This window comes from Esox lucius, chromosome 3 (assembly GCF_011004845.1).
Source record: "Esox lucius isolate fEsoLuc1 chromosome 3, fEsoLuc1.pri, whole genome shotgun sequence".
In the NCBI taxonomy this organism is placed as follows: domain Eukaryota; kingdom Metazoa; phylum Chordata; class Actinopteri; order Esociformes; family Esocidae; genus Esox; species Esox lucius.
This window is the reverse complement of record NC_047571.1, coordinates 11,331,345-11,358,269: the sequence shown is the minus strand read 5'-3', so window position 1 is coordinate 11,358,269 and position 26,925 is coordinate 11,331,345. Positions and strand designations below refer to the sequence as shown.

The 26,925-nt window shown below is 41.9% G+C and overlaps 2 protein-coding genes across 2 annotated transcripts in view; both read right to left on the bottom strand.

The window, feature by feature from the left end:
• The window catches only part of b4galt2 (UDP-Gal:betaGlcNAc beta 1,4- galactosyltransferase, polypeptide 2), an 87,819-nt gene extending 72,254 nt beyond the window's left edge, over positions 1 to 15,565 (bottom strand). Inside the window, exons 1-2 of the mRNA XM_010891346.4 lie at positions 15,163 to 15,565; positions 4,934 to 5,368 (exon numbers count right to left, since the gene is read on the bottom strand). Coding sequence (XP_010889648.1) covers positions 4,934 to 5,368; positions 15,163 to 15,238 — 511 coding nt within the window. The 5' untranslated portion in view covers positions 15,239 to 15,565. The remainder of the gene's footprint in view (positions 1 to 4,933; positions 5,369 to 15,162) is intronic.
• Positions 15,566 to 16,108: 543 nt separating this feature from the next.
• Positions 16,109 to 25,095, bottom strand: atp6v0b (ATPase H+ transporting V0 subunit b). The gene is made up of 8 exons (XM_010891345.3): positions 24,811 to 25,095; positions 23,944 to 23,992; positions 23,684 to 23,767; positions 23,279 to 23,356; positions 18,883 to 18,952; positions 18,699 to 18,750; positions 18,373 to 18,563; positions 16,109 to 18,226 (listed from the first exon to the last, which is right to left on the bottom strand). Exons 1-8 carry the CDS (start codon positions 24,875 to 24,877, stop codon positions 18,200 to 18,202), a joined length of 618 nt encoding a protein of 205 aa, XP_010889647.1. The 5' UTR covers positions 24,878 to 25,095; the 3' UTR covers positions 16,109 to 18,199.
• Positions 25,096 to 26,925: the final 1,830 nt, after the last annotated feature.

Below are 26,925 nucleotides of genomic sequence, written 5' to 3'. Positions count from 1 at the left end.
TGTGATCCCACCAGGAAGTCTTCCAAATGACAAGTCAGGGTGAGGTACTGAAGCTGTCTCCTCAGATAGAGTGAAGTGTTAGTCACCGTAGGCCAAACTAAAGACCCAGCATCAGGCTGTGCTAGGGCTGGTCTGGCGCCTATAACCCAGCATCAGGCTGTGCTAGGGCTGGTCTGGCGCCTATAACCTAGCATCAGGCTGTGCTAGGGATGGCCTGACACCTATAACCCAGCATCAGGCTGTGCTAGGGCTGGTCTGGCGCCTATAACCTAGCATCAGGCTGTGCTAGGGATGGCCTGACACCTATAACCCAGCATCAGGCTGTGCTAGGGCTGGTCTGGCACCTATAACCCAGCATCAGGCTGTGCTAGGGCTGGTCTGACACCTATAACCTAGCATCAGGCTGTGCTAGGGCTGGTCTGACACCTATAACCTAGCATCAGGCTGTGCTAGGGCTGGTCTGGCACCTATAACCTAGCATCAGGCTGTGCTAGGGCTGGTCTGGCGCCTATAACCCAGCATCAGGCTGTGCTAGGGCTGGTCTGACACCTATAACCCAGCATTAGGCTGTGCTAGGGCTCGTCTGACACCTATAACCTAGCATCAGGCTGTGCTAGGGCTGGTCTGGCACCTATAACCCAGCATCAGGCTGTGCTAGGGATGGCCTGACTCCTATAACCCAGCATCAGGCTGTGCTAGGGCTGGTCTGACACCTATAACCTAGCATCAGGCTGTGCTAGGGCTGGTCTGGCAAATATAACCCAGCATCAGGCTGTGCTAGGGCTGGTCTGGCGCCTATAACCTAGCATCAGGCTGTGCTAGTGCTGGTCTGGCGCCTATAACCCAGCATCAGGCTGTGCTAGGGATGGTCTGGCGCCTATAACCTAGCATCAGGCTGTGCTAGGGCTCGTCTGACACCTATAACCTAGCATCAGGCTGTGCTAGGGCTGGTCTGGCACCTATAACCCAGCATCAGGCTGTGCTATGGCTGGTCTGGCGCCTATAACCCAGCATCAGGCTGTGCTAGGGATGGCCTGACTCCTATAACCCAGCATCAGGCTGTGCTAGGGCTGGTCTGACACCTATAATCTAGCATCAGGCTGTGCTAGGGCTGGTCTGGCAAATATAACCCAGCATCAGGCTGTGCTAGGGCTGGTCTGGCGCCTATAACCTAGCATCAGGCTGTGCTAGGGTTGGTCTGGCAAATATAACCCAGCATCAGGCTGAGCTAGGGCTGGTCTGACACCTATAACCTAGCATCAGGCTGTGCTAGTGCTGGTCTGGCGCCTATAACCCAGCATCAGGCTGTGCTAGGGATGGTCTGGCGCCTATAACCTAGCATCAGGCTGTGCTAGGGATGGTCTGACACCTTTAACCCAGCATCAGGCTGTGTTAGGGCTGGTCTGACACCTATAACCCAGAATCAGACTGTGTTAAGGCTAGTCTGACACCTATAACCCAGAATCAGCCTGTGTTAAGGCTGGTCTGACATCTATAACCCAGCATCAGGCTGTGCTAGGGCTGGTCTGGCGCCTATAACCTAGCATCAGGCTGTGCTAGGGCTGGTCTGGCGCCTATAACCCAGCATCAGGCTGTGCTAGGGATGGTCTGACACCTATAACCCAGCATCAGGCTGTGTTAGGGCTGGTCTGACACCTATAACCTAGCATCAGGCCGTGCTAGGGCTAGTCTGGCACCTATAACCCAGCATCAGGCTGTGCTAGGGCTGGTCTGGCACCTATAACCCAGCATCAGGCTGTACTAAGGCTGGTCTGACGCCTATAACCCAGCATCATAGGATTAGTTGTAATATTGCTACACAGGGGGAGAGTGACCTGAGGCCATACAGATCAGTGGGACTGAGCTTCTGAGGACTGAAGGAGCAAACAGACCAGGCAGAAAGTTACCTCAGCACAAAAGCTATTTGAGGACACGTATCTATGTGGTGTAGTTCACTCTCAAATCAGGTTTCAAATCAGGTGTATCTGGGTTTTTTAAGGCCATTACTCAGCAATAAGAGTGACAAATACAAACCTAACAATTGGACAACAACCCGCACGGCTAAACAGTATAATGCATCAGCGTGTTCTGAATGACACCATTTTGTGCCAGGGACAACAGCAACACCGCACAAAGTGGGTAGACTCCAGCATTCAGAAAACACTTTTCTCTCCAGGAACGCTGCGGTGCAAATATTTCAATAAGCCGCCACCATGAGAGAGGTTTAGCCATTACCATTTCTTAATTTGTTTCCTTAAGAGGTTGTGGACCCGCACTGACAGCTGACCGACTGCCATTAATTCCTAGTCGCCAAGAGACAGAGACAAAAGAGATGAGAGCAACAGAAGAGACAGAGCGAGAGGAGTTAGGGATATTTAGAGTGTGAGAGACAGGGGGAGAGAGAGATGGAGAAAGAAAAGAAAGAGTGGACGCCCACCCCCAGTCCCAAAACAGGCAGCACCTGTCAGCTGGGTAGCGTGGTTGGAGCCACCCCATCTACCCCTGGCCAAGCCTCCTCTCCCTGAGGTCTTCCTCTCTCCCTCTCCACCAGCATTTATCTGTCTGCACCTGTCTGTGTCTAACAGACGCATTCTCAGTCTCTGGCTCGGCGTCCAGTTCATTACCACCCCAGGCACCTCCTCCATCACGAGAGGCAGAAACAGAGCATACATCCCCACTGTGTGGCCTCCTCTCCCTTCATTCTGGGGAAAAGAGCACAGTCTCAGAGATGTGTCAAATCCAATTTGATAGAAATAATCAAACCACAGGCCTAGCCGGGTAATACAATGAGGCATGTACTCCATGCACTGTTGATTATGAGTAAACAGGACTATTCATCCCATTTCTGATGTGTTTTCGATATCCGATAATTGGTAGACAGAAGAAACAACACTGTGTACAATGTAACAATGGGGGCTCATTTACTGATATGGAGTGGTTCAATGTGAGTGTGTAGTCCAAATGTATTAATGCCAAGCTCTATCTACTTGGTAACAAAGTGTCCAGTTATTAACACGTGCAATTTTCCAAACAGACCAAGCTCAGCCAGAACCCCAACCCAGAACATAACTTGACAGAATCCAATCATCTTGTCCATTTATTCCACTTCCAGTCTGTCATAGTGGGGTCATTAAAACAGCTCTATCAAGCCACCCAGATGACTGCAATGGCTAAGCCATACTTAAGCCGTACCCCAAGCAGTTTCTTCAGGCTGACATCTCCATAGGACAGTGATTATCTGAGAAGACTCTCCACACAGAGAGAGACGCTGAGGTAATCAGATCAGAAGTACGCAGCACAGCTCGGTGCTTGCATCTATCTAGCTGCAGCTAACGTGATGTAATGAAAGTCAGAGTTGGAGCTGTGTTCTTTGCAATTGGACACAACGCACTTATCGAGGTAAAGCCCTAGCTTTGTAACAGGCTTTGCAGTCAGTCAATCAACCACTCGTTTGAAGGCAGACGGGCTGGCAGGATTGTTTCCGTGTGTCTGTGTGTGTGTGTGTCTGTGTGAAGGCGGGGTTAGCAGTAAACAACCCCTCACAAGTGCTGATGTGGATCCCAAAGACCTGCCAGTCAACAACTGCTAACTCAGTGGAAAACCCGGAGAAATAAAGGCTGATAGGATGCATAAATAGGAGGGTCACTAGTGATCGAGATTCTCCCGTGAAACTCCCTCAAGAGCTCTACTTAAAGCTCATTAGCAAAGCTGGGTGGCAAAGGCCTGGTGCCTGCAGGCATATCTAATGGCATAATGGGCAGAAAAGGTCTCGCAATGACACTGTAGTTAATGAGTGGGTTTTCTGCTGATGAAGGGAATACTTACAAAGGTTACTGGGGTTCCCCCTATTGAAGCAGCTTTACATTGAGTGCTGAAAACCTAAAAGCATAGACATAACTCAGCCACACATTAGGTTAGCGGGTCTCAACTGTTTTTTCCTCACAACACTATGTGAACCAGGTCTACTCATACAGGTCTCAACACATTATGTGCATCACGAATTTGCAAAAGGCTACTGGGAAAATGTTTCCACCTTTTCCATTGTCAATAATTCCACTTGGCTAATATTCTTGTTAGGATGTTGGCAAGCTCACTTGTATGAAAACACACAGTTTGCTAAACAGTGCTAACACTTGTAGCTCTACTAAGAAACTTTTGTGATTGAAGTAAAACATTTATATAGCTGACGTAAAAGTGCAAGTTAAAATACAGTTTATAAACACCTTCTATCCGGTTTTAGTTGTTTAAATTCAGACTGATGTAGTCTTCAATAAAAGATCAAAATCCACAACTGTCAGACACCAACCCATTTAAAACCTCCCAAGACCCAAATTTGGGTTGAGACTAATAGTTGAAAATCCCTGTTTTATATGACTCTATTTTCTTGTATTTTTAAGGAATATTATTGTGTATAGTTTCACTACATTTTGAACTACAGTAGTGTTGCTTCTTTGGATGAAATATTACAGCAGAGAGTGCTGACATTAAATCCATTTTATGTTTCACCCGGGCAGCCCAGAAAAACATATAGAAACACCAGCTTTAACAGTAATTGGAGTAAACATTCCATCCACTATATTTCAGAATAGAAAGAGGTTGCCAAAGAGAGTCAGCTGCTAAAACACATGGCAAGCTCTGTTCCACTGACATCCATTTATTTTAGATTATTACACAATATACTAATTAGAGTAATGAAGTATTACCCCGTGTTCAGGGTTGGTTATGACTAAAATATATATTAGGTCACATATATATGTATGACCAGAGCTGTACTACCTTATCTGGCCTGTTCATGCATCAACAGTAGGACAACGTGAAATTAAGTTACAAAACAAGTCTATATAAAAATACTGAGCAATCCCAATGTGGTTGTGTGAAAACTAAAGCGGTACAATTCCGTTAATGTTTAAGCCAGAGGCAGATCGTCACCTACCGAGGCCTGGGGGTATCTCCGGGCATGGCGGAATGGGCTTGGCAGTGGGTGGGGTGCGGTTGCCCTCGGGTCGCACACTGGGCAACAGCTGGTCCGCGGTGGCCATGTAGCTGGTGAACGTGGCGTTGGGTCGGCTGAGGTTGTAGTAGTAGTGGTGTCCACTGCGGCTGGCGTTGCGGCCGTTGTTGAAGCGGCTGAAGATCTGGTCAAAGCGCTGGCTGTAGACGTCGAAGTACAGGAACATCATGATCAGGAAGTGCACCAGGCAGAGCAGCAGGACAGCCTTGCAGATCCGCTCCAGGGTCCGGCCCAACATCAGCCGGGTCATGGTCGAGCCTGCCGCTCCCGCCGTGCAGCCTAGGGCATCCGCTCGGTCAGTCGCTCCCCGGAGGCCGAGGTCTGGAGGGCTGCTGCCGCGCGCTGACTGACTGTCACCTAGAGGGAAAGGGAGAGAAACATTCTTACAGAAAATGGATATTTTGTCCCCGTCCAAGTTAAGGCATCTTCTTCAAAACAAGATCTACATTTGAATTTGTGCTCATGTTGTGCATTGAGTCAGACCTAGCACAGTAAATGAACAGCAGCAACGTGTTTTAGTCCGTTTCTTTCTACAGTAACTGTACTATTTCCTGCACTGTACAAGTTCCTAAAAACATCAACATATAAACGTAAAGTACATCAATAGCCCACTCAAGCCAAAAAAGTGAGTTAAAAAAAAATAACTTCTAATAAAATGGCTTGACTAGGCATGCAAAGACCTACAAAGAGGAACATTCCCTCTGTAGCCCATCAAAACCTCCACTGTGAGCAATTTCAATGTTGATAGGTTTTTCCAATCAAGCAGAGAGAGAATTGCCTGAGCCAAGCAGAGAGGTGGGGGCGGTGGGGGTTGTATGTAAACAGACAAAACCTTTCGCTGGAGGGCTAACAGTATCGGCTTTGCTTTCTCTCCTGGCAGGATCACAGGTGGAACAGCAAGGGAAAAGCACCTGATATCACAGATGACTTCCAGGATTTGGCTTGGCCTAACACATACACAGAAGCCCCAGGTGCAGTGTGGAGGGATGGCAGCGAAATGGAACTCTCTCACACCGCCTGGCCAATCATTGGTTGTCTCACACACTTGCACACATACAGTACACAATACATCAATGCCATAACAGTTGGCTCACCAATCACTCCCAACCATACAGGCAAATGTGAAATACTGTATCATTATTTGACAAATGTGGAGTTCTAACTTCCATGGTGAATCAGCTACATTTGCAAAGTCTCATAGAGCATGTACAGCCAATAGTCTAGCATTAATGTGTGTGGAATATTCACCGGAGAGACTGACCTCCTTCAGGATTAGGCTAGTTGGTGAAAATATTTGAAGACCATTCATCTTTATTCCAGACTCAACCTGATGAATAGTTCATTTCATAGATATCCTTGGACACCAAATGGATGTTAAGAATAATTTCCTGCCATAAGATCAACTTCATACACCAGAAAAGACAGAGAAATGTGCTGGCAACAAATATGTACACCATGTATATGTTAAAATTTTAATAGCGCATCGGCTCTTGACGTTGTGCCCAGTTAATCCATCAGTGCATAATTCATTATGGGTTAGCTAGTCTCTCCAGCAGGCCCATCTCCCTCTCTGACAGCTATATAAAGACAAAACTAAGCTGTAAACAAAACAACGATACTGGTCATGATACATATTTACCACCTTATTGGCATCCGTAACAGCGGCAGCAATGATGAGTAATATTTTCAATCCCTTTCATTTTTGTTTGTGGTGTCACATGCGCTCTGCACTGATTACTGTTATCAGTCACAGCTGTCTTGAGCCAATGCAGTAATGTTTCAATGAATGTGTTTAAACTCCAGAGCAACCCTCATAACAGAGACAGAGCAGTAGCTTCAAATCATCCGCCTTATTGGGTCAGTCTTCTGAGGTACTTCAGATGCAACGGGAACCAAGGATTTGCGGCTGACTTAGTGAAGAGCTACAGTATATAGATTAAAATGTGGTGACTTACGTAACGTTACATAATTAGATGAAGTAAAAGCAAGTCCTGAGTCAGAGAGATGGTTAAATGGCAGGGCAGATATTTAGAGCATAGCCCCTAAGCAAATGACTGAAATAGTATGAGTCATAATCCTTATGAAACCTTACGGCAAAACTTGAAAAGAGTCTCTTTATTACGCCATTCATTTCTTTCATAGGGTTTTTTAGAACAACTTGGTGGTTCATATATTGTGTGAATCTATACCACAAGGGCACTTCTCAATGTCTTTGCCTAGCCAATAATAATTTAGTAGAGTGAAATTAGGCAAATATGTTGACAAATGTCACCTCGTCCTGACGAGATTAAAACAGTCAAAACGCCTAGCCCAGCATAAGCCTAAACGAAACACAGACCATATTTGAAGCGAATCTAAAATCCCTTATGAGATAATTGAACGGTGTAATGCGAACAGAGACGCTTTCAGGTTTTGCCACTAGGTTTTTTGGGGGATTATGAGGTGTTGTCTGTTCCACAATACTCAAAACCAATCACTTCTGTAACACAGCTGGGGAAATGCTGACTTGTAAGAAGACGAAAACACCTCATATGTGAATAACTATGTTATTTCTGTTCGATGTGTTTTTTGGGAAGTTTCATTATTACTGAACATTTGAACAATAATGAGCAGCTGTCAGACAGGAAAACATCATCATGGCTCAGATGAGGGATTCTGGAAAATGTGGTGTCTCTTTAAAGGAAGAAGGCTTAGTAAGATCCTTGACTCTGCTCTGCACCAAGGCCCCAGGCCCTTGTGCAAACGGACCAACCCAACCCTCATGGCCTCATCAAATATGCATTAGACATGGTACACTTGATAACATTGGGCAAAAAGTGTAGCCTTTGAGTATGTCAAGCACTGGCAATGTAACAAGCACGGGCTCCTTGCTATGGGCAAGTTCATCTTAAAACATCTCTTTAGCTTGACACCTCACTAGCATCGAAACATGCAGTGCTAGTATGTTTTATCAAATGCCGAAATTAGTGTAATCGCAAAAAGTTGTAGTGGTGTGCCTTATATACAACAGAGACAAGTGCATGTGTGGTTGAAGGGCATTATTCACTGTTAACCGATATGCTCAGTGAGGGGAGGAAGTACAATGATTCGCATATTCTGATACTATCGTTATGTCCTGTTTTCCTTGCAGAATTTTCCCGTAAGGTCATTTCTCTTACATGATCAGTGCTGTGAAAGAGGGAGCATGGAATGTGTGTCGTGTGACATTGAGGACTTATTATCATGTTCGTAGCCTAGTAAAGATAGTAATTGCTGTAATCTATTGTATTAATTAGCCTAATGCAGAGTAATTGGGAAAGTAATCGTGTCCACCCTCTCCGAAAGGCACTTTCCACATACTACAATTTCTACAAGCTTCTCATTCAATTTGTGTTAAGGAGTCATGCCTAAACATAGCCCTGGTTATCCAGTGATAATTTGCAGCGATCCGACTCCCCTGATAACCCAGCCGCTGCCGCCCGCGTACGGATGTATTCTGTTTTGGCAACAAAACACACTCGCTGCCGAGGAGATCTGGGTCACCTAAATTAGTTTGACAACAAACCAACACTGGATCTTACATGCCAATGACTAGCGCTGAGCGGAATGTGCACTGACCACATGCTCCTGTTTACCTCTGTATGTATATCTCTTAACAAACTTCATGTCGGAAACGAATGACACCATGCGAAAGGAATTACCACCAGGAAAAGGTGGCGAACGTTCTCACAATGCAAATAGGGCATTTAAATCTAATGAATAAAGTTTCCATGCACTAATACCCCGACCGTGTCGTACATTCAGCGCTCACACGGGCATGAAAAATCAAACAGCAAACACCTGGCCCAGGGACTGATCACACTAAAACCATACATATTCCAGGCCATCTAATGAAGGCTAATGCTTCTATTGGCATGGGTTGGTGTAAAATTGAATATTACACGGTTGGCTCAAGGCGTTTTTCAGTCCCAGGGAGTCCTACACGGGTCAAAGGTGTCGCTTGTCAAATGACTCAGACTAAAGACTAGATCTACAGAGACAGTACGGCGGTGGAGGGCAAACTACGTGTCACTGCCCTCTTGCCCGCAATCTCATTACGTCCACGCCAACCACTCTGGGGAAGGAACAGCCCTCACCCTCAGACTGGCACACATACTCCTCTCCGCCCCTTCCACCGCGAGGAGTCAGGCATACAGTATGGAAGATGTAAACAAACGGCCCGTACTGTGGAAACTAGAAATGTTTCATGAATTGACTGTGTGTACTGTATTCTCGATTGTGTGGATTCTGGCAGCGTTGTTATGGGTTAAGGATGCACAGATGCTATTAGTAGGTCTAACTGATTGTCTTCTTGCCCATAATGGCTAACACCAATACACTGATTTAGAAAAAAAAAACATCTGAAAAATAATAAACCAGAACAAATACAATAGGGCTTCACCAGCGAACTCCTGAAACCCTAATCATGTTTTTTTTTTCTGCTTGCATCCTCACGTCGACGGAGATTATCGAAGAGTGGAAAATGGAGAAAGGAAAGAAGTGTTGATAATGCGTGTTGTGTAACATCCCAAACGGACGCGTTCTCATAGCTGGACGACTGGACAGGATCCCAGATATCAGACTTCACACTCATGCCTGATTATCATCAGCTTTGTGGAGCACAGTGCAGTCTACTGACCCTTGTCAGAGGCACTGTATGTTTCACATTTCGACAAATGAAAATCAGATAGCCGCTCCAATTGTCACGGAAGGTCTATGATTGTTTTACAAGGATTTCTGATGCAGATATGTTACCAAACATTTATATAAACTGTGACAATGTACAATTCACACGATTCACGCTTTGCCATTGTACTACAATTTTCCAATTATGTTCTGCCGTTAATGTTTGCCTATCAAGTTTGGCATTATACTACAGTACAGTACAATAGTAGATATTGCTGCTGAAGGGACAAGATTACATTAATCTACAATGACAGGGTGGACGACAGTAGGATGCAGCTGATCTCTGCTAGCGGGAATTAAATTACCACTGTGCTCGTTTCTGTGCGCTCCACTCAGTACCACACTGATTATGACATGCTTATACAGAAATGTTAAGCATATTCTTCCATCTTTTTTTAAGATTGCAATCTTCACAGGATGTAGCTCCGCCTAGACTATTGCAAATCACACAAAAGGCAGCTGCGGCCATGCTTCAGAGTTGCTAAGCGCTATGTCTCCAATGTCAAATATAGGCTTGCCTTTCCATGCCTCTTTCTGCTTCCTCAAATCCAGCTGCTTATTTGGCTCCGCAGCCAAACAATAAATAAAGTGCATGGGTGGAAGGAAAGCTTTGTTGGGGCAGGGATTCTTCTTAAGGGAAGGGACATTTTGGTCAATATCGGTCAATGATTCTCAGTTTTTGGTTCAACAACCAACGAAAAACCGGTAAAATACTTATGAGGATACAGCTCCGGGAAAAACAGAAGGGTTAAAATTAAGAGACCACTACAAATTGAACGCTTCGGAAAGGAAAGAAAAATGTGCAGTGGTCTCATAATTTTTTCAGTTTTTATGACAAATTTAAAGGGTTTCTTTAAAGTAACTGCTCAGTGCTGACAAATCTCTAAGAAATATGACCTAGAGTAACGTACGAGTGAACATATTTTCCTTTTAGGTCATTGTAATTATGTTCAAACAATTTTTCTGTATTAATGGCACCTGTTTGAACTTGTTATCAGTATAAAAGACACCTGTCCACAACCTCAAACAGTCACACTCCAAACTCCACTAAGCCCAAGACCAAAGAGCTGTCAAAGGACACCAGAAACAAAATTGTAGACCTGCACCAGGCTGGGAAGACTGAATCTGCAATAGGTAAGCTGCATGGTGTGAAGAAATCAACTGTGGGAGCAATTATAAGAAAATGGAAGACATACAAGGCCACTGATAATCTCCCTCGGTCCGGGGCTCCACTCAAGATCTCACCCCATGGGGTCAAAATTATCACAAGAACGGTGAGCAAAAATCCCAGAACCACACAGGAGGACCTAGTGAATGTCCTGCAGAGAGCTGGGACCAAAGTAACAAAGGCTACCATCAGTAACACATTACGCCACCAGGGACTCAACTCCTGCAGTGCCAGACGTGTCCCCCTGCTTAAGCCAGTACATGTCCAGGCCCATCTGAGGTTTGCTAGAGAGCATTTGGATGGTCCAGAAGAGGATTGGGAGAATGTCATATGGTCAGATGAAACCAAAATAGAACTTTTTGATAAAAACTCAACTCGTCGTGTTTGGAGGAGAAAGAATGCTGAGTTGCATCCAAAGAACACCATACCTACTGTGAAGCATGGGGGTGGAAACATCATGCTTTGGGGCTGTTTTTCTGCAAAGGGACCAGGACGACTGATCCGTTTAAAGGAAAGAATGAATGGGGCCATGTATCGTGAGATTTTGAGTGAAAACCTCCTTCCATCAGCAAGGGCATTGAAGATGAAACGTGGCTGGGTCTTTCAGCATGACAATGATCCCAAACACACCGCCCGGGCAATGAAGGAGTGGCTTTGTAAGAAGCATTTCAAGGTCCTGGAGTGGCCTAGCCAGTCACCAGTTCTCAACCCCATAGAAAATCTTTGGAGGGAAAATTGCAGGCCTCTCTCATCTTTTTAAGTGGGAGAACTTGCACAATTGGTGGCTGTCTAAATACTTTTTTGCCCCAATGTATGTTTGAGTTGTTTAAAAAAACTCAATATTATTTAAAATGAATAAAAAACCAGGGAAACAGATTAGAAATTTAAATCTGGGCATTTTTACATCACCTCCAGTAAGAATACCGACCCCTTCACTTTCTCTCCACTTTTTTGTGTTAGACTTTATTTATAATTTAATGCAATTCTTTGCCTTCTACACACAACCCCATAATGACAAAGAGAAAACTTGTTTTTCGAAATGTATAACAAGTTATTGAAAATAAAAGATCTACATATCTCACATAAGATAACAAACCTTTATTTAGTACTTTGCAGAAATGCATTTAGCAGCGATCACAGCTTTGAGTCTTCTTGGGTAGATTCTCTCAAGCTCTGTTAGATTGGATGGGGAGTGTTGATTTTCAAGTGTCCCCACAGATGTTCAATTGGGTTCATGTCCAGACTGTGGCAGGGACACTCAAGTACACTCATATACTTGTCCCAAAGCCACTCCAGTGTTTTCTTGGCTGCGTGCTTTAGTTTGGTGCTGTGCAGAAACATGAATCTTCGCTGCCAGTCTGAGGTCTTGTGTGCTCTGGATCAGGTTTTCTTGAAGGACCTCTCTGAATTTTGCTTTGCTCATCCTTCCCTCAATCCTGACCAGTCTCCCAGTCCCTGCCGCTTAGAAACATCCCCCTAGCATGATGCTCCCACCACCATGCTTCACCATATGGATGATATTAGCCAGATGATGAGCAGTACCTTGCTTCGACCAGACATAGTGTTTGGCATTCATGCATATGTTTGATTTTGAAGATCAGATAATCTTTTTCCACATACTTTCATAGTCCTTTAGGTGGCATGTCTTTCATTCAGGACACTCTTAAGAGTTGTACCAGATATAATCAGGTGTGTGCCATTCAATCAATTGAATTTGCCACAAATGGACTCCAATCAAGTTCTAGAGACAAGTCAAGGATGACCAAAGGACACAGCATGCATCTGAGATCAATTTGGAGAGGCGTGACAAAGGATGTGAATACTTAAGTACATGTGATATTTCCGTTTTTATTTTCAATAAATTGAAACACATTTCTGAAATAGCTTTCAGTTCGTCATTATGGTGTATTGTGTGTAGGTCGATTGGAAAATAAATATATTTAAATAATGGTAAAGGAAGTCTATTACACAACAAAGTGGAGAAAGTGAAGATTTGTAAACTCTCTAAAGACAATGCATGCTTTATTTGATGAAAACAGTGGGGAAAGACAAAAGGCCTGGTGAAAGAGCAGCGGGTCGCATGTTGCAGTATTTACACTGGGCAGTAATGATAACATGAAAAACTGGGTGACAAGATTTGTTTTTTCTCCTTTCACCGGACTGACCCCAGAAAATGCATATGTTCGCATTTACATTTAAGTAACTTAGCAGAAACTCTCTTTCAGGGACACTGACACTGATACTCTTTAATACTTTACTCATAGACTATTAAGTCACTCCAGGGTACAGAAAAACACTGTGTTATTTAGATCACTGCAGGAACATGTTAATAAAATATTGCTTTTTCATGTGTGATTTCCAAATCCCAGTTAGGGATACGCCTCGTCCCAACAACTCCCCAGCAGAGTTTGTCCAATGATGCCCATCTCGCCAAAGCCATTCTGCTTTTCACATTGCTCGTTCGACCAGGAAGTATAGTCCTACGCCAGCACCCACACCTCAGCCAATAACAACAATTGAGCTTGCAGGTGCCCCTGTTTATCATCGTCCATCAGTGCTTAGCCGATTTACGCTGCACTATACAAGGCTTCCAGGCACTTTCAATATGCCGCAAACAGGATTCAGACTTCTGGCCACAATGACCCAGCAGTACTATGAGGCAGTGACCTAACTGGATTTCTGTTTTATAATAATAACAAATATTTGAATAACAATACTGAAAAAATACAGTGCAATGCCATTTTCATTCACACAGCTGTTTTTCTAATGTATATAAATAATCCACAACCGACCCTCATCCGCAACCCACAAGTGGGTCCGGCCCAGAGTTGGAGACCTCAGTTTAAAAAAGTGTTCCTCTAGCTCTCAGACTGTAGATTAATCAATGCATGCAAGGACACATCCTTCGAGATTTTAAATGAAACTCCCAATTTGAACAGCTCTGAATAACAAAATAGCCAGTAGATGCATAAAACCAAGCAGTAGACTACTCTCACTGCCACCTTTGTTGCTTAGGTCCGCTGTTCCCATGACAACAAATCTCAACATTCAAATAAAAGAATGCTCCTTCACTATTAAACTGCCCGGAACAATCATTTCAACTGCAGACATCCTAGGAACAATAAAGCACAGGGTTATTCTCCACAATGAAATGAAAATGAATTCATTTTAAACTGCCTCCTTAAGTATTCTATGGGTCAATCAAACACTGAACCAAATTCTGTGAAGATTTTTGGAACTGTAGCTGGATAAAAATAAACAGTGAATAGAAGAGTTAAGCACAGTCACCTCATTTGATCTGACATCGTGTCACGGTGGACCGTTGGCATCAGATTGATTAGGTTCATGAGTATCTCATGTAAACAACTTGGTGGTGTTGCCCAGCAGCAAACTAATGAATTAAATATGATTTGTGAGCCAAAGAGAACTCGTCCAGAATAATCAATAACGGTGTGTTGGCAGCACAGACTATCGCTATTGTGAATTAACCAAAATCAGGCAGAGTGCTCAACATGATTCGTGATTAGTTTTTCATTTGTTTGTGATCGTGATGGAAATGCATGGTTAACACAAACAAGCCTAGCCCAACTTTGCAACGCATATTTCTATATTGTTATTGTAAGCCTCACAAGAACTCTAAAAAGTTAACGACCCTGTTGTCACTGACTTCTTGTCAGTAAACGACATCCGGACGACATGAACAAACGAGACTTCACTTGAGAAAATGCCTCTACGTTCTGCCCGTCCCATCAAAGCAGAAAAACGACCTTATCAGCATTGTTCTATAAATAATTAGCCTACCTGTATTTGTATGGAGGCAACGTGTTCATGTTGAGCATTGCCTGAACCAAAAATAAAATATGAATAATTCCCTACTTTGTGAATGAGTGATTAGATAGAAAATAATCATCTGAGCGTCTTGACAACATATAAGCAGATATGCAGCGCGAGAGAATCTGCTGCTCTGATAGATGATTAAATTGCTGTTCGGTTGTTGGAATAGTGATGTCGAACGTGTGGATCTTTTGGGTGAGCGGGGGGTACGTTGCAAATGCATGTAGAATGGCGGGTCTAAGGATGCTTCAGCAAAATGTGCATGACAACAAATCAAATTGTTTAATTAAACACCAATAACCTCCGTTAAACATCTACGTATACATACCTGCATATTTAGCCTATACGACAATAAAGAATAATCTAAATGGGGGGGGTAAATAATCACATATATTGCAAACAAAAGAACGCAATATTGAACAACTGAAATAGAAGAAATTCTTACCTTGAGGTAGCAAGCAATCCTCTCCTATGAATGCATGTTCTTTGTTGCAGCAAGCTTTTATATAAAATCGGTACATTTCATTTTTAGAAAACTAAAATATCAAAAAGCTCGCGCAAAAACATGCAGTCTGGCGTTAATTTTCACATAATATCCACATAATAGAGAGCGCGTTTTATTTCTTTTTGATGATAAAATCGCGTCATTTTATTTTTCGTGCAGCCACTGATAAAAACGTTTTGCCAAATAACAAACATTTCAGGCACGAATGCCTCATTTAATTTTATTTGCGGAGGGCAGTATCACAAATAAATGGTAGTAAATCGTCTGTCTTCATAATTCCGTCTGTCCGTTATGTTTTGGTGTAGATATGAAGACTAAAAAGGAGGCTGCAGGTTCCTGTCGCTCTCTTTAGTACGGAGTCCCAGACGGTTCAAACACCCGCGTATTTTGCCACAAGAGGGAGCTTATCATCGAAGGTACGTCCCATCGTGGCACTTCTCATTCGAGATGGACAATACTTCTAAGGTGTCTTAAATTTTGGCAGGCACAATTTGAGGTGTGTAAGCAAATAGCAATAAATGCCCCTACTTTAGTAATGCAATTATTCAAAAAAGCAGAGCGGAAAAATGTGTTGTAGTTCCTCATTAAAAATGACAATGTTTTATTATCTAACGCCATCTAGTGAAAAAGAAGTAGACGAGCAGTTTCTCTTAATGCTAAAACTACAACGACCCAGCAGACAGGACCACAATAACACATACGAATAAATAACTTCAAACTATAACATTTTAGAACTCGGTTGCACTCTACATTTCTTACTTCTAGGACGTTTTATTGAGGCCACTGTGCTTTCTACATTGTTTGTTCTTCTGGGTATCTGTACAACTCAGTAACCACAGCAGATGCAAACAGGGCTGTATAAAACAAAATTCATTTCACCAAACAGTCAGGTTGGAATATTTTATTCTTTCAAGGACAATTATGAAGTCAAGAGGACCCACTTTAACACGTCAAAACAATGGATTCACCACATCAACATATTTTACAGTCACTGAAGTCAGAGGCATGGTCTAGAAATCCTCCTTTATACGAGGAAGGCCTCACCTCCACAATAGAAGTCGTCAACATTGGCCATGTACAATAATAGTAATTTTAAACAGACTGCAGAAATACCAAATGGCCAGATGTTACCATTCAAGGAACCCCTTCGAAGCAGAAGCTGAGACCAGGTGGACCACTCCTGTATTACACCAATGGTCCATTTAGGAATGTTCAAAAGTAATCAGCGAACAGAGTTGAATCAAAGTATGAAAATCACTCAAAATACTATTCCAAATGTTGCTTTTGGGACTTCTGTCATACAGTCAAACATTCACATTAAATTACATATTCAGTAAATTAACTGTTGGTAAGAAAGAGGGAACGCCCAGTTGAATCTCTCCATATGTTAAATGGATTGAAATTGTACACACTTTCCTAACAGTTTCAAGTCAGTGAACTACAGAGGATGTATGGTGCCATTTTGGAAAAGGGGGGTTGTATTAAAATGGATGCGAGTTGATGACAGTTGAGAGACGGTTAACTTTCAAAGGGGTCAAACTAAATATACTTTCATCTGTAAAACTGAGGGACAACAGTTTCACAGCTAATTCATTAGATAAAAAAAAAAAAAATACATAAAAACACAAAGAAAAAGGCTAACTGTTTTGAGGAAGTTATGGATGTTCTGCTCAAGTACCATCGCTCCATTAGAGTAAATGTCAGCCTAACAGATCATTCAAGCTCTAAGTCCCCAAAAAACAGAAAGAAAGCAAAAAAACAAAAAAAAACAAGGAAAGGATAGTTCTGTAGGAAAAATTCAAATTCTCCACACATTTACAGGTGTTCACAGGCCTGAGGAGATAACAGACAACAGATGATCACCTAAAATCCGATATACCACTATGTCATCCACAGTTCACTCACCGTGGAGAAAGACCACTTGCATAAAATAAAACAGACAAAATAAAACATACTATTGTATACAGCAACACCCATGCTTCACAAAGAAACAGACATGTACCCTTTATACACACACACACACACAATTTACTATTCTCATTTTTAACCAATCCCAACTGAAGTTTGTCAACCAAAATGTTATTCATACATTAACAAAAAACTGATAAATGCTGACAGCCGACCAATGTCAAATGACCAACAACAATAATAATTTGTGTAATATCTTCTTTAGATCATTTTTGTATCCTTACATTTTTATTCATTTACAGTGTTTCTGAAGTACTAGTTCCTTATGCCGGCCATCAAAAAATATATAACTGAAATTAATGAAAAACATGGGTCAAATTGGTCACAAACAGAATCATTAGCATTGTTATACCTTATGACGTTGCCATACAAACAGATCAATACTTCAAACATTTTCACAGGCATTCAATACAAATCAAATCTTTGTTGAAATTGCTTACCTCCCCATAATGAAAAGAGCTCTTTACAGTAAAGCAAGCACATTCAAAACATGTTCACCGCCAGAGAAATCATACTTGCCTACCGTAGATCTTATTACACAAGTGCCATTCCATTATTTCATCATTGATAACATTTTCTACTGTACACATGTTAACAGTACTGTTTGATAAAATCTCCTGACTAATGCTTACTGATTATGTCCCTAAACGTCTGAAGGCCATCTAGATTGTGATAGATTTAAAACAGGAACAATTCTGTGAAAAGCCACAGGGTCTGCTAAAGATTAATTAAACGTGCCACTACTGTAATAGGTACATTAATTATATTCGAAAGGGATAGGACATTGTCTTAAACACCTGCAGGTTAATCTAACAATTTGGCTGCATTCCTTTAAGACAAAATGGTGCAAATGTGTCACTCTTCAGCAAATGGTGGTTAAAAACAATTACAGACAAAAAGAAATACATTTAAATAATTTACTATGTATTTACACATCCAGCTAATTCTCCAGTAATGTCTTCCATTGATCTTGTCATCCTGATCTTAAATCGTTCGCGGAAATAATCTTCTAGTCGCCCATTTTTACTTTCGACGTCTACAAGGAAAAAACATTTAATCACACAATTAGCACAAAAATGATAAAATCTGTGCTACTAACTCATGGATACGCCAAAATTAGTATGCTACACAATCAATCTAGAGTAAAGAACCACATCAAAATAACGGAAAAAAAAAAGTTACCTGCAAGATGGCAACAATCACTCCAAATAGCCCAATAGCACTGCCGAAGATTTCCACAATAAGGATTTTGACAAACAGGCTACCATTCTGGGCATCAGCCAGGGCGGCCCCACTCCCGACAATGCCGACACAGATTCCACAGAAGAGGTTAGAGAAGCCCACTGTAAGACCAGCGCCAAACATGGAGTAGCCTGTCAGGGGAGAAGATAATCACAAGAGCAAAGTTTCCTTTCATCTGGTTTTGAAGTAAATTATTAAAGGTGCCTCCTGGTGCAAGTTCATTATACTGCTGTCATTTCACTCAATGCTGTGCATTAGTTCCTTACCTGCTTGGTAGTTCCTGGCTCCAATGGTCTCCGGAGTAGTGCCACTAAAGTTCTACAAAGCAAAGATGGGGCATTAAGACAAACTGGGTCTGAAACGCCATTTATACTGCGGCCTATTACAGTATAACATGTTGATCAATAAGCCCTGATAGTCCCCGAGAGATGAAGCTTCTGTCCTACTTACCTCTGCCATGTTACTTATAACAATTGCCATGATGATGCCATAGATGGCAACAGCCTCACAGAAGATGATGCTGTGGACAGAAGAAAGAGTTTGACAAGAGTATTTAAGTGAGCACTGTGGATAATGCATTCCCCATGTGGAAGCTAGGTACTAGCAGTCCATTCCTCCTTCCCACTAGTGTTTTAGAATGATTGCTTTACATTTAAAAGATATTTCACAGCAATTTGGACACCGCAATGTCAAAGGTCCATTGTGTTGGGGATCTGGTAAAGTCTGATATAGGCTATTTGGAGGTCCCCCGTGTGATGTGTGTAGGGCAAGCCAATAAGGAACTTGGACTTTGTTTACTGACATGTGAAACGAGGTCCAACAGAAATGAAAGCTAAAAGTGGGAGGTGGGATCAGGTGGTTTTGTTTTCCTTCTTGCTTGGGAGAGAGCTAAGAAAAAGGTACAATCATGAACCTGTGACCCAGATTTAAAAGCCAACTGACGAGGCTTTTAAAATCAAGCACTGCGACTATGTCAGAGAAAAAAAAAGTGTCATTGTAGACTTTGGTTGTTCCGCAAAATGTTATCTAGCGCAGCTGTGAGGGTCTGAATAACTCAGTGACATCTCTCTCACGCTAGTTCGCCCCACTGAGTGAGAGGTGTGCACACTTTGACAGACAGACCAACAATGAGTCAGAGGGGATATGGGAAACATTTTGACATTTGAGGTTACTCCCCTATAATAGGACATTAGACCGCCGCGAGCTGCGAGAACGGCTTCAACTTCAACACATCAACAGCTTTTTTGTTTATAAGTTTAAATCAAAGAAACATTTAATGCAACTGGGTAGTTGATGTGACACCCATTCATTCATAACAAGAAAGATAAAATGGATAACATGGTGATTAATAAAAACGTAGCTTAGTTAATGGGGTAAATGTATCAAAACCAATGTTCAGTTGGTGTGACAAGTCTGTGATTGAAAAACAAGGAAGTATATGGCCAGTATTGCAATGGGAGGGTTCTTTTGTAATGAGGAAGTACAAAAGATATTGCTGGAGTACATGGGTTAAACAGAGTGGGAGAAACCTCACATTTATCAGAAAAAGAATGTTGACAATTGTTTAATAAATAAATAAATACCACACCTCCAGCAGTGTGACAGCTTTTGTCCCTGTGTGAAACAAAGGTCAGGAAAAGTGGGTGGGACTTAACCCATTATTAATGAATGGGCATTTAATTGATTTTAACAAATAACAGTTGTAGTAGACCTGTGTGTATCAGATATCAATAATGATCCTTTAAATTTGCCTCGACTACACCTTAGTTACATAGAGGGCACACATCTATTTTTGCGATAATTCACGCTATGTTGTACCCCTACCACACAGTGTACATACCTTTTAATTTTCTAGTTTCCAATTCGTTTTTCAACTCAAACTCATCAATATTCGTGGCAATGTTCTGAGGGAACTGGCAAGCAAACACGTTAATGAATGGTACATGCCTTTTGGATCTCGTTCCTGTGACAATTAAAACTTGAAACGTATGGATCCTAATTTGGAGACAGTTCTCCTGCAAAAACACCCCGGACAGTCCCAGAACAAGTCCCAATTAAGCAGTCGGTGTGTGTCGTTCCTAGCTAGCATTCTGACACCACATGGAGTACCTGGTTGATCCTACCATTAGCCTAAGGGTCACGCCAAACAAAGGATCCCCTTCAGACTGGGACAGAGTCAAGGAAATTGTGATTAGATTAGAATAAGTACATGCCTTTAAGGAGGATCCATTACTGATGTTGGGAAGCATTTCTACAGTGTTAATGGAACATTTTGCCCACCTCTTGGGAATTGTTAATTGGAGTAACAAGGTCCAGTGGGGCGACGGCAACACATCATTAGGAAACAAGACTAGGTAAAGGTATGAGGCAGGTAACACTGTCATGATGCACATGTAAAATGAATGCTTTTAATCTACATTTAGAGAGGTGACTGTAAATCCTAAATGTAATGGCAAGACACAGTGTTGTTTTCAAATTAAAACACCAGATAGTTACCGATTCAAATAATGAGGAAACATATGTGAATGTATATTATTGGCTTTTTGGATTGAAAGAGATTATCCATCCTCAATTTATCCTGCTTAAATGTTGGTCAAGTAAAGCAGATACGTTATAGCTTTGTTCAAATTTATTTCTATCATCATCATCATCATCATTAGCAGGCTTACTAGGTTTTAGACCGTAATTCCCCGTTAATAACCTGCACTGTGTATAATCAGCACCATTAAAATTAGAGCTTTGTGCATATACAAACCTGAGTATTAACCTCATATAAACCACATTTGCCCTGGGAATTATGACTTGTACATACATTGTAGATTACAATTAAACATCTGTCGTTAGGTGCTACCAAAATGTATTTGTTGAAAAATAAAATATAAACCCTTTAACGCCAGTTGTATCTTATTTGCTACATGAGTTTGACACATATGTCCTCAAGCAATCATCTGTGAAAACGTTTGTCGGTGGAAACCTGTGTATTAGATGCACCCATGTATCAACCGCTGCGGTTGGAAATGTTTTTAAAATCCATGTATAAGCCACGGTTTATAAAACGGGAAATTACAGTAATCAGGCCATTCAAAAAAAAACAACTGTCCGAGACAAAGTTGTGAGCCCTAGATGTTCATTTGATGGTTGATCAGGAAATAGCCTAAGGCCAACAAGACATACTCTAAACTAATAATAAAAAAGCAGCACACGTGTCTAATTGCAGCCAGCAATGATCCATAATCACCTGACACTGCAGGAGAAAGAAAACATCTGGAGCTGTTCTGGTGACATACGCTCTTTCTACAGTTTACATTGTTGCTGGGCATTATGTTAATACTCTAACTAACAGATACGTGTCGACCATGTAGGGCCCTCAAACTCAACTCTGGACCTCAGCCACTTCCACTCCTTTTTTACAATGCAACCCTCTAAACAGGGACATAGATTTTGGGACACCTGGTGGATGTAATTAATGAGGTAGAATAGAAAACCAGCAAGAGATGAGTCCCCCTGATGTAGGCCCTGGCAAACAGGGAATATAATGTTTGGCATGTTGCCCTGCCAGACTAAACAGCGGTGAGCATCTTAAATGTACAGATGGAGACAATAGGGAAACACAGGTCTAGAACACTGGTCTTCTTGAGGACCAGGAAAACGTCTGTATCACCCAATGTGGGCCTCTGACATGGGAACGGGAATAGCCTGTTTCTGGGAGGACAGTAGGAGCGCTAGAGTCTGGGGAACAGACGACACAAAGACCATCAAAGCGACATAAATGCACTTCAAATCCTTGTTCCCAATGCATGCAAAACAGATTTTCAGACTGATTTCAGCAAAAAGTGAACAGTAGCTCACAGTAGCAAAAGTGAACTGGTTGCTGCAAACAGTCCTTTACTGTGGTCCGAGAGGGCAGAGTGTCCCCACACAAATGTCTGCACACAGATGCACAAAGTGCTGTAAAGCTCAGACAACAACTCTGTTTGGTAGTTCTGTGGCTCGGTGACTGGTAGTCTGTTTGGTAGTCCTACGGTAGGCTATGGTCGGTCCAACTGGCACGCTTGAGGACTTGTTGGCACAAAAATACCATATTTGCTACATTCAATTCTCCCAGTACATGGGAAAAATTATTTAATGCAGCATGTGCATACAGGAGCCTATTAATCCCTATAAGTTAATGTCTATCCCTATTAATAGGGAGAGACATTAACTTATAATTTAAAGTCTCATTTCCATCATGAATCACAAACTGACATAGCAATAACATTGACCAATAAAACCTACCAGGGACACCAATGAAACCTGCCACCCTTTTACATGTAGCATTTTTTCCACATTCACACAAGTCATAGGTTCTCCAAAAAAAACTAACAACAGGACTCGTTGCTGAAGTTTTTACAGTTTACTTTAACACCTAGACTAATCCCTTAATTGTATATTACAAAGCACAGATGTGGAAGCCACAGATTGCACTATGGAGGCCACCTGGAAAGTGAACAAATGTAAGACTAAATTTGTATCCCCTCTAGTGTTTAGCCTAGGAAATTGTATTTGTTCCCCAGCAGACAGGCCAGATAACCCCTGGTACTGCCAGCTGGGAAACACTGATCTAGAGGTGTAGTCAAGCACAAGTTCCCTTAAATTATTCCCTTATTTACCATCAAATGGTGATATTTTGTTAAAAAAACATAACATAAATTAAACAGAAAAATACATACCCTAATCTCAACTATCAAACAGGAAATGTAGTTAAATAAAAACACACAAGACATTTTAGGGAAAATGTATAGTGTGTGAACAACCCACAAATAGGCATAAGCAAGACAATGGGTATAACCTCCTGTTAATATCCTACCTGACCAAGTTCTTAGTTTTTATCCGAGGTGCTTTTACACCGCCTCCTATGATGCTGGAACCTGTGATGTAAATCCCCCTGGAAAGAATTAGCACAAAAATCACACAATAATATTATGGTCATACAATAGGAATAATTTAGTTTCTTAGATAACGGAAAAGGGAAGAGGGTATGGATAAGGCAAGTTGCCATTTCACTGTTTAAGTCTAACTTCCCCATTCCAACTTCATAAGGGACAATCATTTCTGAAGCAACACTAAAAGATGGAAATGGAGCGTCAGCAGTTCCCTATATTTCATTACAAAAAACAGTTGGGCAAACCAAAAAAAGCAGCACATTGTATTTCCTTAAACACATTTTTTCCACATCATGAAACAAAATGAATGTAGAGGAAACAGTACACACCAAGCCGCTCCAACAACAGACAGCGAGATGGCCAGGCCAATCCCAAGGTTTGCCCACATGAAGGGCGATGTTTCTGTCAAAAACCTGTAAGAGACAAGCTAATATATTTCACCAGGAAAATAAAGAACTAAGCAAAGCCATTTTTTTCTTAATAACACAGTTGGCTAAAATTATTCCAGTATTCAGCACCAGGCCGAGAACATGAGCCACTAATATTAATGCTCTAACATATCAAAGACAAGGGACTGTGTCATATTTACCATGCCACATCAAAGCGAAATCCAAGATCGAAGATTGTATAGCAGATACCTGAAAAACACCACCAATGCAGAATAAAAATTATGGAAACATTTTCATAATTGTCTGCGTGTGTGGGGTGCATTAGAGTACGGCTTAGAACAGTACAAGCCGTTGAGCTATAGAAAAATTTGTCAGAGAACTGAAGAATCAGAAGATACATGTGATGGCTCACAGACACACGACATAAGCTTGAACTGTTTCTGTTCCTATTTTATCATGGAAACAAACAAGTACATTTGGTAGCTGGCTAGTAAACTAGATTATATACACATCGCACAATCAAGGCTGCTACAAATGATTAATTAAGCCTTGTTGTGTAATCGCAAATTGCTGTTTTAACATGATGTGAGTACAATGTCGCCAGCTTCTGTAGTAGGTCATATCTGCTCTGGTTGCAGTGATGTTATAACAGCTAGCTAGCAAGTAACATAGTTAACTTTGAGAGTGTACAATGATCAGTCGTCTAATTCTTACAAATCGCTAGTCTGTTTTCAGACAGCAGTCCCAACTTTGAAAGGTTAAACTATCGGAATTAACAACACCTTGTAATATTTCCAAGAAAGCTATCTAGCCAACTAACATATGACAGCTGGATGTTGTTGGCTAGTTAGCATGTTCAGTAGCAGTAGAATCCACTTAAATAAACGTTAGGCAGCTAGCAGTAGGCTAGCGCGTTAGCTGGTGAGCAGCACGGTATCTGTCAAGCACAACACACATTTACGATCAGTTAATGCAGACTAGTAATATATTCATCAAATAATGAATTCATGGCTTACTTAAAACCAGGATTTGTTACCATAACTAGGAAATATAAAACGATGTCTTACCGACAATGAGAATGGTACTCCAGAAGGCCAAAGTGACCCCAGTGTAGAGAATGGCGTGCCCGTTCATGATCACTCAATCACCCAAACCACGATATTTTGCAGGGCTTCCTCAATATGATACCTTTAGGTTTGTGTTTACAATAGACGCCAAACGGTCTGAATAATCAAAAAATATTATTCAGCCCGAGCTCGTTCAATTGAAGAATGTAATTCTAATCATCAGAAGGGAGAAGCGACAGAGTCAGCTGATCAAGCTTGACTAGAGCATGTGACTTTGTCTACAAACGTCATTAGTGGCGTTTCTTTGCAAAATCCGTAACACCGCCTATTTTAACGACGTGTCTTAAAATGTGATTTTAAATTAAACCCTAACTTTTACATAAAGCTTAACCCACTTTTACCATATGTCTAAAGTTAATTTGATTACATTATTATAATGTAATTTTCAACTAAATATTAACACTAAATATTTTCCTAGAACCATAATGTAATTAAGACGAAAGTGTTATTAGTAGGCTATGCAGTCAATATTTGACTATGATCAGTATAGTTGCGGAGTCTGTAGAATGTCAATAACAATAGCAATGTTGCACAAGCGTGACTGGGGTGCAACTCATTAATAAAACTAAGGTGGTGACAGATGAGCAGTGGTGACCCAGGTGTCGCTGACTCCAGACATATCCAAGAAACATTGCGGTTTGGGTTCTCTTGAACACAACAGTGTAGGTTTGTATTGTATATATTGGAGGTCAGGGTCAATGGATCCCAGGACTTTCACTATTTTCCAGGGGCTTCACATTGACCTGTCAGTAATATTGACCACAGACTCTCCAGGAGCTCACTGATGCCCTGATCCAGGTCTGGGAGGAGATCCCCCAGGACACCATCCACCGTCTCATCAGGAGCATGGCATGCCCAGATGTTGTCAGGAGTGCATACAGGCACATGGGGGCCATACACACTACTGAGTCACATCATGAAATTAATGTAAGTCGGAACAGCCTGTGATTTCGATTGCTTACTTTTCAATGTTTCAATGTTTGAATCCAACCATCAGTCAGTTGGTGATTTTGGTTTCCATTAACCGTTCTTATGTAATTTCATGCTCAACAAATCACACAATGTACAGTAAAGATTTTAATCTTTATTATATTTAGTTCATTGAGACCCTTAATTTTTTTGAGCGATGTATTCATTAGTGTCTGTTGATTGAACTTGAATGCCTTCCAAATGCAGCCATTTTCCTCCTAATCTGAAAAAGTATTTCAGAGCCCAGTTCTTCCTCGCATTTAACTGTAACTTTCTGTGGAAGTAGCCGGTATATGTGTCAGATTCAGAAAGAATGCGTTTGGTTGATGCTGGGCATATGTGGAAGCGCCTACCAACCGTATATCGGCAAATACGCTAGCTTTCTCTCAGTCGATCGAGATGAAGCTTATAGATCCACTCCTGTGGATGCCCAGCAATCGAAAACACTTAGACTGGCAAAGGAGGGGTGACAAATGTCTGAAGTCAGAGTGCGACTTGAGTCGATGTGTGCTATGTATGATGCATTTTGTGCTATGTATGATGTGACGAATATAGATTATAAACGGAATTATCAATGCAGATTAAAGACAAACAGGTTGAAGAGTTATGTAATCATTGGATATGTAAATAACCTTCTTCCCTTAGGGGGAGTTAATGATGCTCATGACTGATGACAAATACAATCACACCTGATAAGGCCTAGCAGGTGTAAAGCAGCCAGGAGACCCACCTCTCAATGTACCAGCTTACACCTGCACAAACTGATTTCAGCACTTGTTTCAGTCACTTTGGGGACCATACACAGGGCCACTAAACCAGAGAGACAGGGCACTGATGTAAGGGGCAAACCCACATGCCCCCAAAATAGGTGCCAGAGAAAAACAGGCCCTTACTGGCAAGTCTAAAGGTGCCAAGCCCGGGTTGGTGACATAAACGCCGTCAGGAACACACAAAGTAATGGGGACATATACCACCCAGGGGTCTGTCAAAATACCACCCAGGGGTCTGTCAAAATACCACCCAGGGGTCTGTCAAAATACCACCCAGGGGTCTGTCAAAATACCACCCAGGGGTCCATCATCCCCC

Bases quoted from the DNA above. Each gene is read 5' to 3' on its own strand.
- atp6v0b (XM_010891345.3), bottom strand. From the start codon at position 24,877: ATGAACGGGCACGCCATTCTCTACACTGGGGTCACTTTGGCCTTCTGG. The intron at 23,357-23,683 runs GTGTGTACTGTT...AATTCTTTCCAG, and splicing joins TCTGTTGTTGGAGCGGCTTG to GGGGATTTACATCACAGGTT. The intron at 18,953-23,278 runs GTAGGATATTAA...TTCTGTCCACAG, and splicing joins AAAACTAAGAACTTGGTCAG to CATCATCTTCTGTGAGGCTG.